The following is a 13180-nucleotide window of genomic DNA, read 5'->3' as shown; positions in this document are numbered from 1 at the left end:
TGCACCAAAAAGAGATGATAAAAATAATGCAAGTTTCTACAGCAATGAGTTGGTCTGAAGTACTTGATGCACAGTTATGAATAATAAATAAGTGAATTAAATCAAGTAGTGGGCTCAAGTAATATTTAAAATGACTTTACTTGACTATTCCATTTAATGCAAGAGTACCTTATATGTCCACTCTACCACATTTCAGACAGAAATGTTGAATAATCCAGTTCGTTTGATTGACAGATTTAGTTACCATTTAGGTTTAGACGGATGACTTTACACCATACCTGAGAAAACAGTCTCTCACATTAAAAATGCAACACATTGTTAACAATCAGAGCAAGTGGATTACAACAAAAAACCATATGTAGTCTGTCCAGGGCCGCTGCTAGCCATTTGGCAGCCCTCCCTGAACTCTGTTTGACCTTTTCAATGATTTCCAGTTACTTGAAACATAACACTGATATGTGAACACGACTAACAGATGTTATCAAATATTAAGTTTGCTAACACTAGTTAACATGACCTCATTATGTGAGTATAGAAGGGTTGACTTAAAAATGTCTTCATATTTAACATAACATTTGGATTTCACAGGCTATAATTATTATTTAAAAAAAGAACAAATATTTCAGTTTGTATTGCTTACACCTATTAATGTAGTTCATATATTGGACTGGGTGACATATTAAATAGAATAGAATACTTTATTAATCCCTTCGGAGAGCCCTCAGGGAAATTTGGGTGTATGTATGTAATGTAACTGTTATGTTATATAAATCTGCTTAGCTGGGATAAAACATAATATTCCAATACTGTTGCACTGACTTTTACAGAGTGTCAGTGAACATGTCAGAAACTATAAGTTTCAACCAGCAGGTTAGGTTAGAACTTCAGCCAAACTTGTATAGAAATCATCTTTATTTTACATTCTTTATACAACCATTTTTACAGTTAAAAAGGTATATGGAGACAATTATACAGTCAAGCTCATGATTTTACATTATCAAATAATTGTGATTAATTGTGACAGCACCTGCTGTAATTGATTGTTTTATCATAGCTGTGCCTTTTAAATAACAGATCTTTACCACTTATTCATCCATTGCTGACCCATTAGTCATCTTACAGCTACCCAGATTCATTCTCCAGTCATTTGAACGTCCGAACAGCAGGATTTGATGTATAATAAAAAATTGTTAAAATTAATTTAGAATCAACAAGAGCAACTGTATCATCCACATTAAATAATTTCTGCAAAATTTGTACTTTCGAGTAAATTTGGTTTTAATGTCACTGTGCTTTTACCTAAGTTGGATATTAAATAATAAACAAAGTTATAGATTATTTTTACATTATTTTACTGGTAGAGAATCTTCTTTTCATATTAAACACACTAAAGCTCTCACACACATAACCCATGACAATGGCTTGCAAGCTGTGTAGTTATAAACGTCTCTAAAGGGAGAAAACCTGAAAATCTAACAGAAAGAAAGAAAGAAAGAAAGACAGAAAGACAGAAAGAAAGAAAGAAAGAAAGAAAGAAAGAAAGAAAAAAAAAGAGGGGGTGACAACAAGGCACTCAGCAGCATTGGGCTTGATAATATTCAAATGTTTTATGTGTGCAGTTTTGAAAGAAAACTAAGTTATTTCAAACATCCAAAACCTACAAAGTCATGTTTTATATGTAACATAAATATATTGACCTAGAAATGATTTACGGCACTTACCTGTTCAGCTTTAACTCAAATAAAACTAGAGCTGTTTTGTATTTATTAAAGGGCTCCTGATAAACTAAATTTGGTAAACTAAATGATGAGTCAATAACTAAAGGAATAGAGTGACCTTGCAGTGATCCTGTTCCCCAGTATTTTGGTTATGTTGAGGATCTGAGCTTTCAATCTAGAATAATAATGGTTATACACGATATATACACATATATATACACATCAGATAAAGTTGCATGGTAAACCACAACCAGTCACTGATCTCATTAAATTTAATTAACCTCAAGTAATGAAGTTAGAAAAATAAATATCTTAAAACATTTTAATCCACTCTTAATAATTTAAAAGAAAAGGAAGATCCCTAGATGATTTAGCAATGTCATAAACATGAAAGAAAATGTATAATTTGAAAAGAAAACATAAATCAATGCTAACTTGCGCTTGATTTACAATTTGAAGATAGTTATGTGGTGAAAGGCATGTAAAGGAACGTGATAATGTTTGCATTAACTTCAGTTCAGCTTCATCTAAACAGCTGACATGGGATCAACAACTTCTGATCTAGAGAGCTGAGCCCAGACAGCTGAACTCGACTTGAATGACACTGCTGTGGGTATTTTTAATATAGAGGACAAAACATCACAATTGTGACTAATATTTTAAAAATAAAAGAAAGAAAGAAAGAAAGAAAGAAAGAAAGAAAGAAAGAAAGAAAGAAAGAAAGAAAGAAAGAAAGAAAGAAAGAAAGAAAGAAAGAAAGAAAGAAAGAAAGAAAGAAAGAAAGAAAGAAAGAAAGAAAGAAAAAGAAAGAAAGACAGAAAGAAAGACAGAAAGACAGAAAGATAGAAAAAGAAAGAAAGAAAGAAAGAAAGAAAGAAAGAAAGAAAGAAAGAAAGAAAGAAAGAAAGAAAGAAAGAAAAAGAAAGAGGGGGTGAATAAGGGGAGAGAGATGAGGCATGCGATGAAGGCAGAGGAGGAAGTGATTGTATCGCATGCCTGGAGGGAGAAAGAGGGAAGTTTAATTAAGAAATAGAGGGAATAGATTTCCCATCTCAGTGGTGACTCATTTTAAGAAAAGTGGCTGTTTGATTCGTGGCAGCAACTGAGGGGGTAGAGACATTTAAAACAGGAGGACATGGGGTGCTCTCTGCAGCCCAAACATTACATAACAAAGCTACACTGATGCAACCCCTGTATAATGCTCAACGCCTCCGAACATCATACAGATGCACAGAACTGTGCAGTAATCCTGCCTGCTGCATCCCACATGCTAAATGACTCCAACCATTTATCGCCCATATGCTGCATGACTGTCATCACTGAATCACTCTGTAAGCCAAAAAATAAATGTTGTGTTATCTCACCAACTACAACAAGGTATAACTCAATATTTATGGAAACATCAGCTACAATAAAGTAAGAAAAAATAGATAAAATAACTGCAATGGATCCACTCAAGAGCAGAAATAAGAAGAGGGAGTGGAAACAATGAATGTGAAAGGTGATAAGGTAAGTATGAAGCAGAGAGAGGAGGAGGAGGAGAAGCTAAGTAGATGAAGATCAAGGAGTTGTGTTTAGAGGAAGTGACAGAGAAGAGGAAGGACTGGGAAGGAGCCAAGATTGAGAATGAGGATGAGAGGGCTGAAGTGTTGAGGGAGAGTGGATGAAAAAGAGCATGAGATAGTTGTTGCAGGCAAAGAGGAAGAGCTATGCGCGGATAAAGTGCACTTGGGATGAAGAAGTGAAAAAATGGGGAAGAGAGGGAGGAAAACTGATAGAAAGCAAGAGCTAGATTAACAAAACATTCAAGCAACTGAAGTGGAGAGTGAAAAGGGCACATGAAAGGAGAATGCAGAGGAAGGAGTGGGGGAGTGAGGCAAGAGCTTTGTCAGAAATGCTAAAGGACTCACAACATGAAGTCTTGCTCCCAGCTGGGCAAGTTGCCCCGGACAGCTATGGTTGTGCTCTTCACATTTTGCACCTTTAGAGTCACGTAAGTGTTGAATTTTTCTGTGAAGGAGAAAAGAATAGAGAGAGAAGGATGTGGTATAACAAAAATTCTCAACATTGGAAAGGAATGACATAATTCCTGTGACATATAAACCCTGTAAATCTACACAATAACTAATTTACATCCTTTCTAGTATCCTCAGTCTGCTAAAGGATTTACATCACATAACAGCAACTCTTTCCTTGTGTACCTCCTCTACCTTCCAGGCTCCCAGGTCTTACCTTGGGGTCCATCCAGTTTGGCTTTCTTCACTGTGGAAACACAGACAGGGACATGGTGACACACAGGAACACCATCTGTTTTCAGGTTTATATGTGCTCTGTTTTTACACCCAGAGAGGAAGACTAGAAGATGCCTGTGGCACCTTAAAACAACTAAATCAATTTTAATAAGATAAATGCATCTTCAAACTAAGGAATATTACAGTAAAAACAATACTGTACCTACGCTAAAACTTTTAAAAAATATAAATATAAACCTTTGCCTCTATAAATATAAAGGCAAAGGTTGTAAATATGTTTTTTTAGGCTAAAAAACTACTTTATTTGCCTTTAGGTCCATGCAATTGGGCCCATTGTTTGGAGGCAACACAGAATATTATATTTTTATTGTCTTTTTATTTATTTTTACTTTTGTGTACGGTGACCTTGGGTGTTTGAAAGGCGCCAAGAAATAAAATTTATTATTATTATTATTAGAAGAACATAATAGTGCATTTAAAACATGGACATTCCACACTGCATGCCTATATGAAAAACATCAAAATCATATAAACACTCATTAATTACAGGGAACTTAATTATTTGGCATTTGTTATTGAGTTGGCTTATACAGGATATATTTGGGAAGATCCTTCTTGGGAAAATTCCTATCTCTGTCTGTGGATTATTCAGCATGCATTTGAAGTCCAGACTCTCTCTGCAGCACTGTTTTACCAGCTTTGACGTAACTCGCACATACATTTTTAATGCTTCTCTACCCACTACTCTCCACCACACTGCAGATGTGTACACATCACACACACGTTTACATAATAAAAAACAAACCCAAGTTCAGCATGTTACATAACCAAGCCTGCACCTTATTCTCACCTCTTTAGAGATGCAATAACAGGATCAGTTTGTGGCTTATCTCAATTTTCATCTACAGACCTTCCACAAGAAGTCAAGTTACTGTAGTAACTACAATGAAATGAAAAGCACAATTTTCCTGAATCAGCAAGACACGTTTATGTTCCCTATCTAAATGTTTGAATATTTTTTTATGCAACACATACAAAACTCAAGCTACACCTGCAGCTGCTGCCATGCTGTTACATCACCGAGCAGATATGCACACACACATGCTGAAATGCAGTGGTTCCCTCCCAAGCATGAAAATATTAATGGCTGCTTCCACTCAGCCTCAACAACCTTGAGGAAGAATGCATAAGTGCAAATCAAAAAGACATGTATGCTTTAAATAAGCATCTTTATTGAGCTCCTTTCGAATTTCACCTCGGTTTTTGTTTCAAAACAAATCAGAAAGAAGAAAGAAATCTAGTTGTTTCCACTGTTACAGCAGTTTACATCACTTCAGATCAGATCTTAGTGTAGATGTACACTAAAACAGAGAATTATAACAGCATGTGAGGAGAATCAATAAAAAAGAAATTGGATTTTCAGTGGCAGAAAACTTAAGCTTAACGTTAGCACACAATCATAAATCTCTCTGACAGGGTGAATTATGATAAGAAACACAAAAAGCACCTGCTAACAACAGCTCCCCCCAAATGCATGCATGTAAGCAGAAAATAAAACACACACTTACTATGCGTGTACAATATGTTCCTGTAGCTCATAAACCTGTAAGGGGCTCTAACATCAGATCAGGTGGCTGAAATATAGGTTATGGGTGAGAAGCCTGGGTATAGAAAACGAGGTCAAAGCTATGCATCACCATCTGATTAATTGATTTGACAGGGTGTTACAAATCAAAATGTGTCTGGATTTCATTAATCAGAGCATACAGGGGCTAATCTAAGAGACCAAATAGTAAATTCTGGGCAGCAACTTCATTCAGGAACTGCCTCTCACACAGCAGACTCTGACTTATGGGAGCTAAGTAGGTTGCCAAGAAAACAGAGTTGACAGAGAATCAAGCAGACCCTTCAATTTCATTTGTCAGGGAATATATACTCGGTAGAGGGTAAGCTGACTTCAGCCACTCAGTGACAAAATGTAGGATTCAGGAAAGACGGTACCTTAGTCTAAAGGATTACACACATAGTTATCTGCTGTTGTCCAAAACAATAAGAAAACCAGACTTAAGAGGATATCTGCATGAAAAAAAAGATACCAAATTCTACTTCGTCAGCAGATGCACCAAAGAAATGCTGCCTTTTCACGAGGCACAAAGTACTGTGGAGGCCAGAAATAGCTCCAGTCAGGTAAGCATGAATGATGTAACCGGAACAGAAAGAGGGCTCTCTGCCAAGTCTTGTAGTCTACAGCACCAACAGCTGCAGCCAGTGTTTATGAATGAATGACTTTCAGGGTCTTAATGACACCCGGGACTGTCTCAGAGCAGGGACAGTCAGTGGATGGGCCTGGCTGGGAGGGGATGAGCTGGAGTCGCATCTAAAATGAACTTAGTGTGTTTGTTGACTTGAAAAAAACCTACATTTTCCTTTTGTGCTTACATTGCCATTATTGCACCTAAAATGATGTAAGCTCAAATGCTGCATGCATGCACAAATATACCAGCCCTTTTTGCTTAGTTAAAGGTGTGTTAACTGAACTCTAAAAGCAAAAATAACACATATTTGGTGGCTTTATCTACCCCACTCTGTCATATCTGGAAGCAGTTTGAGGACATTTCTTTAAGCTGCAGGGTAATTACAATAATGCAAGCATTTCTTTTTCAAAGCAATTTCCTTGCCATTGGAAAGCAAGGAAGTACATTCCACTGGGGAAGATCCCACATATGCAAGTTGCTTGATAGCTTAGTGGGTCGCTTTATCATTATTCTACCTGATCATTCTGTACAATGATAGGTCAAAATGTCTGTCCTAAGAGAGGGCCTACTGGTGTTTCCATGAGAAAAATATTTCCGATCTCAGTTCTGTAAAGCTCACTTTCATGTCTTTGTCTTTAGACAGATTTAAAGATTAAACTATTTGCCCTCTTTCTCTATTACTCTGCAGTCATAAAGAAAATTTAAAAAGTCATTCATACCACTGACAAAAACTCTGTACAATAAGTCTTCCATATATGAGATGATTTTATTTGTGTTACTGTCTTTGGTTGCTGTGCTGAAAAAAATAATTTCACAACGATAAAGTATATTATCTATCTATCTATCTATCTATCTATCTATCTATCTATCTATCTATCTATCTATCTATCTATCTATCTATCTGTCTATCTATCTATCAATTTTAACTGACATGTTTTACAATTTTTCTAACATGTATATGTTGTCACATATGTGCAGAATGTATAATCCACATTTCCTATAGTCATTATAAGGTTAGTGACACCCAGTTTTTGGCTTTGAATGGACTTGCTTTGCTAAAAATAGCTGAAATAAGTAGTTATTCCAATTTGATTGTACATAAAATTTTCATAATTTTGACACTTTTGCTGATTCAGCCTCCCATAAGTCCAACAACATACTACCAAACACACACTCCTTGAAATACACGTGAGAGCCCTCAGTTATTCCTCCTTTCACCTCGCCCTGAACGGGAAGCTGTGGTGTTCCTTTATGTGAAATAACAGCAGATGCTTATTCATCTCACTAAGAGGCAACAGCATCAGCATCAGGTGCTTTTAGGCAGTCTAGTGGGAGGAGGTGACGCATCGCTTTGGGGAAAACGCGGAGGAGTGACGCGCACCTCCAGCCGGCTGTCAGTATTCCCTCGGTATAGCAGAAGCGTCAAAGGGGAGCGGCGCGCGGTGCGGCAGCGGCAGAGGTAGCGGCAGGGGCTTTTCCTCGTCCTCCTCCTCTTGCCCACGCATGAATGATTAGAGTGGATGACACACACATATACTCCAAGCAGTCGCAACAGGATAAACCAGAAGATAAAACACCCCCGTCCCCCTCAAAAAACACACATTTTTAGAAACTCAAACAGCCCTTTAATATTTGCTGTTACTACCAGTCACGACATAGCTCAGAAATTTCCCTCTCTTTTGATGTCATGTTAGGACATCTTTACTTTAGGTTTGACAGTTAATTAAACAAGCATATCATAAAAGAAATAATCCTGTTAAAAGTGTCTCAGTGCCACTATCTGTATCTGTAGCTGTCTCCGTATGAGCTGCTGTGTTAAATGACTATTCAGCACAAATCTTCCGCTGCTGCTCGGCTGCACACTTTTCCACGGAGCTGACAGCCCGCAGGCTCAGTCAGACATCTGGTCCAGTTACACCACCAGCAAGTAATACTTGCTATCAAATACAAGGAGGTTTCACAGACTCTTTCTTTCCTTACCTCCTACACACAGCAGGGACATCTCTAAAAGCGGCGTGAGCGTCCCCGGCTGTCCTTTACTTAGTGTTCCCTGGTTTGTTTGGTCAGTCCTTTGGTTGGTCTCTGCCACGAAAACTCACAGACAAAAAAACGTTACCCTTAAAACAGTAACGGGAAATAAAACCGCAGCATCTCAGAGTCACTTGTCTCTTGCTCTGTGGGGCTGGTTCTCTTTAGACAGGACAGGACAGACAGGAGTGGATTCCTCGCCCCCCCTCTGCTTCCTCCTCTGCATTGCCTCAGCTCTCCACCGCTACTCCTCCTGCGCGCACAGCCATCTTGTTTCAGCACCATCCAGCAGGCTCCGCGCGAGGACTACTCCCCCGTGCCGCGCCGCTTTGACGTCACGGTTGATGAGTAGCAGTTGATGAGAAGCAGGCAACGGGAGAGACGGGGACTCGTGCTTTGAGGTGGCCTGCAAGGAGGAAACTGAGGCGGGATGGGGAGTGAATTAACATCGTCCTGTGTACTCAATGAACAATATGGCGAAAAGGAATTTCATTCATTGTTTTAAGCAATTTAGTTCTTATTGATCAAAGATCAAGCTGTGTTAATAGTTCTTTGGCTTTGTTTTGTTTTTTGCTTTTTTTGTAAAATGTTTTTTTGTTAAATATTCAACTGTAAAATCATTTTTATATTACATATTACTCCTCATCTGATCGTATTCTAGGAATACATTTCAATCAAGCTTGGACTTGGAACGGCCTGAATCGTCATTTATTGCCTAACATTATTAAAGTCGTGAATCTTTAGATTACTATCTTTTTCTTAAATTGAGGGAAGATGAATTGACATAATTAAATAAATAAAAAAAAAGCTTAAAAAAAAAAAGAAAACAGTTTACTATATTGCTTTACTAACAAGGACCAAACCTCAACAGTTTAATGAAAGCTATGGATGAAGTTATTTAAAGGCTCTCTAACTGGTTCATCTGGGATGTTGTGTTTTAAGGCTGGAAGGAGGAGACCTCAGTGGGAGGATTCCCATCTCAAAAATGAAAATGTTGGTGGAGGGATGGAGAGAGGATGTCCAGCTGAATAATGAATGAACCAGAGGGAGGGAGGACGAAAGGACGGATGATGGCTGGAAGAAGGGATAAATGAGGTTGAGGAAGGGAAGATGGGATGAATTAATGGTAGATGGAAAGAAGGAGTGGTGGAATGAATGGATGAGGGAGGAGGAAGAAGGTGAATGGATGAAGACGGGATAGATGGGTGAATGGGGATGAGGGTGAATGGAAGAATTAATGAGTGAGAGAAGGGAGAAAGGGTGGGGCAGTTAGGATGGATGAATGAAGAAATGAGGGATGGATGGGTGGACAGACAAGAGAGGGAGGAGAACAAATGGAGGATGGAGGGATGAGGGATGGATGAATGAGGTTAGCATAGAGAGGGTGGAGTCAAGAGATCAAAACATACCTACTGTGTGGGAGAACCAGATATAAGGAGGTCCACCAGAAGTGGGATTAGAGGTGGAGCTAAAGTGTGAATTGATAATATTCTCACATAACATATTAACTTTTTTTACTGGAATAAGTGGGAGGCCTAATAATGTGGCAATCAAGCCAAACAGACAAAAAATATCCATCCATCCATCCAGGAAGCAGCAGGAGTACCCAGAGAAAACCCACACATGCAATGAAAGAACATGTTAACTTCACACAGAAAGAAGAAGAAGAAGAAGAAGAAGAAAAAACATGGAATTTGATACTGAGGCAAAACAAAAACTGAGCTCTGAGGAATCAGAGCTATCAAACATGCATCCCTCAAGAACTGAGTCTATCAAAGTATGACAAGAAAGGGAGATGGTGCATTGGAGATAAGACAAAGACTAAAAAAACAGGGAAGATTTAACACAATAGGAGATGTTGACATTAAATACATTTAGTGGTTTAGGATAAACACTTGCTGTTACTAGTATAGATATAAACCCCAACATATATTACAAATTGAAAGGAAAAAAGCTGACACGTTTAAAATGTAAATAAAAACACAAAGCAGTGATTTGCATAGGCAAGGCAAGGCAGTTTATTTGTATAGCACATTTCATGTACAGGACAACTCAAAGTGCTTTACATAAAACAATGACATTACAGATATTGAGAAATAGTAAAAGGCATCAACACATAATCACAATAAAATAATAAATTACATTAAAATGATTAAAAGCAAAATAAGTTAAAAAGTTAACATGCCGATTTCATGCATAGGAGCATGAGAAAAGAAATGTTTTTAACCTGGATTTAAAAATGTCTACATTTGGTGAAAATTTAATCTCCACTGGCAGTTTGTTCCACTTGTTTGCAGCATAACAGCTAAATGCTGCTCTTCCATGTTTAGTCTGGATTCTGGTTTGGACTAGTTGACCTGAGTCTTTGGATCTAAGAGCTCTGCTAGGTTTATATTCTCTGAACATATCACAGATGTATTCTGGGCCTAAACCATTCTGGGATTTGTAAACAATCAGAAAGGTTTTCAAATCTATTCTGTGACTGACTGGAAGTCAGTGTAAAGATTTCAAAACTGGTGTTACGAACTTGGTCAGTGATTTTAAGAGCCCGAGTCTCCAGGTGTTTACTGATGCTGACCCTCTTCTCTTTGCTACCGAACAGAATAATCTCAGTTTTGTCTTCATTTAATTGTAGAAAATCCTCCCTCATCCAGGTGTTTATTTGCTCCAGACATTGACACAATAAGTCTATTGGCCTGCAGTCATCTGGTGACAGAGACACATAAAGTTGTGTATCATCTGCATAACTTTGATAATTACTGCTATAGTTCTTTAATATTTGACCCAAAGGGAGCATAAACAAGTTGAACAGAAGAGGTCCAAGGACTGACCCCTGGGGGACTCCACAAGTCATGGCCACTCGCTCGGATTCATAGTTCCTGATCGTAACAAAATAACTCCGGCCTTCTAAGTAGGACCTGAACCAGTTAAGGACCGCTCCAGAAAGTCCAACCCAGTTTTTCAGCCTGTGTAACAAGATTCTGTGATCTACAGTATCAAATGCAGCACTGAGATCCAACCGAACCAGGACTGATACTTGACCAGAATCAGTATTCAACCTAATGTCATTTAACACTTTGACCAGAGCTGTTTCAGTGCTATGATGAGGTCGGAAGCCGGACTGAAATTTATCAAGATTTCCACTTTAATTTAAAAAGTCATTAAGCTGATGAAATACAACTTTCTCAGTAATATTGGAAATAAAAGAAAGGTTAGAGACAGGTCTATAGTTGTTCATTATAGAGGCATCTAGGGTTCTTTTCTTTAGGAGTGGCTTAATAGCAGCTATCTTTAGTGACTTGGGAAAAATGCCTATAAGGTATATAAGGTAAATTTGTAGCTAGATATTAAACTGAAAATAATACATATGTACAGCATGTTTGAAATGAGAAATTTAATGTTCTTGAAAATATATTTGTAATACATGCAGAATGCGGCTTTCTGGAAAAAGTTAATTTTGAGTCATGAATGTACTTTTACAGATATGTCATGCCACGTCACATGCACTATTGCACCAACATACCATCCTGAATTCTGGTTTTTATACAGTACACTATACTTCTGTGTGATTAACTGTAGTTTATAGATATATGTAACAGTGTTGCCAAGTAAGGATGTGTGATACTACAAGGTGTGGCATTTTAATATGGCCATCAAAGTTTGTGTGTTAATGCAAAGAGATTAATTTGTGAAATTAATGCATTATGGATTTTAACACATTAATGCACGAACAACAATGTTTTTACTCACACCATAAAAATCTGAATTTAGCATTGTTTCAGAGAGAGAAGTGGATTTTGGGCATGTAGGTGACTTGAACTGAAGCCACCAAAAAATACTTTAGTCTCCTTATTTATGAAGCTCCTGACTGTTTTTAAGCCTTACATTAAAGTTATAACACAAGTTTTGATCAATATGGATACCAACGTTGATATTGATATTGACCCAATACTGATATTAATTTACCCAATATTTGGGTAAATCTGCCCCCCACTAGCATATAGGTGCTTTGTCATAGTGAATCCATCAAAAACTAACTTAAATAGAGTTTATTTTTCTCTTTATTTATTTATTTTTTTTCCTGATCAACATTTCCTTCAGATGACAGCTAGACCAGGGAGAACCTACCAGTGCAGCCAGTAGAGGTTTTAAGGCAGCATGGTTTTAAGTTCACAACTGCCTTGAATACTAAAAACTACTGGACTGCATAAATATTATGCTTGCAGATATTTTAGACTCCCTAAAACCCCAGACACTGATGATGCACCATCTGGATACAAGAACTGGAAGAAGGCTACCTCTAGTTTTTCTATCCAGCCAAAGATAACTGTAATTGAACTGCTGTTATGATATTGCCTTCATTATACAGTAAATTTTTAAATCCTTGAAGGCTGTCTTTGTTATTTTCTCATGAATATGCCTCTACAAAAAAGCAGTCCCCCCCACCCTGGTACCCCCTCTAGAGATGATCTAGAACTGCCATTGGGTTTAATATAATGAAAAACCCCATAAGTGGAATTATATGATATTATCTTATTTTCTACGACCTCAGTTTAATAGCCCAGTAGCCTTGTGGCATACTGTATCTCTGTGACAAAAGAAAATCTTGAGTTTAGTAAAGACAAATTATGTATTAGATCTTACCACAGACAATTTACACCAGCAGATGCAGGAAGAGGGCTCTCTGTATCACGAAGGACTTTTGCACACACATGTTTTAAACAGTGCTAAACTGAGCCCTTTTTTGGTTTTGTCATTGTTTTGTTGTGTTGTTGTTGTATACCTTTAGTTCTTAGTCAGATTTTCTATTTGAATATATGTAAAAATATATATATTTTTATTTTTATTTTTATGTCTGTCTTAATGTGTATATTTTGTCTGTACTTGAGCTAAAACTGGGATCTTGGGTACCAAATTTCGTGCCATC

The 13180-nt window shown here is 37.5% G+C and overlaps 1 protein-coding gene across 2 annotated transcripts in view; it reads right to left on the bottom strand.

The window, feature by feature from the left end:
* LOC121644826 (protein unc-13 homolog A-like) overlaps positions 1 to 8641 on the bottom strand; it is a 32885-nt gene extending 24244 nt beyond the window's left edge. For both annotated transcript variants that reach the window (XM_041993054.1, XM_041993055.1), the window contains exons 1-3: positions 8206 to 8641; positions 3951 to 3980; positions 3629 to 3728 (exon numbers count right to left, since the gene is read on the bottom strand). In XM_041993054.1, coding sequence (XP_041848988.1) covers positions 3629 to 3728; positions 3951 to 3980; positions 8206 to 8227 — 152 coding nt within the window. In that variant the 5' untranslated portion in view covers positions 8228 to 8641. The remainder of the gene's footprint in view (positions 1 to 3628; positions 3729 to 3950; positions 3981 to 8205) is intronic.
* Positions 8642 to 13180: the final 4539 nt, after the last annotated feature.

The sequence above is a fragment of the Melanotaenia boesemani genome, chromosome 8 (assembly GCF_017639745.1).
Source record: "Melanotaenia boesemani isolate fMelBoe1 chromosome 8, fMelBoe1.pri, whole genome shotgun sequence".
In the NCBI taxonomy this organism is placed as follows: domain Eukaryota; kingdom Metazoa; phylum Chordata; class Actinopteri; order Atheriniformes; family Melanotaeniidae; genus Melanotaenia; species Melanotaenia boesemani.
The sequence above is the reverse complement of the archived record's forward strand: the minus strand, read 5'-3'. Positions and strand labels throughout refer to the sequence as shown.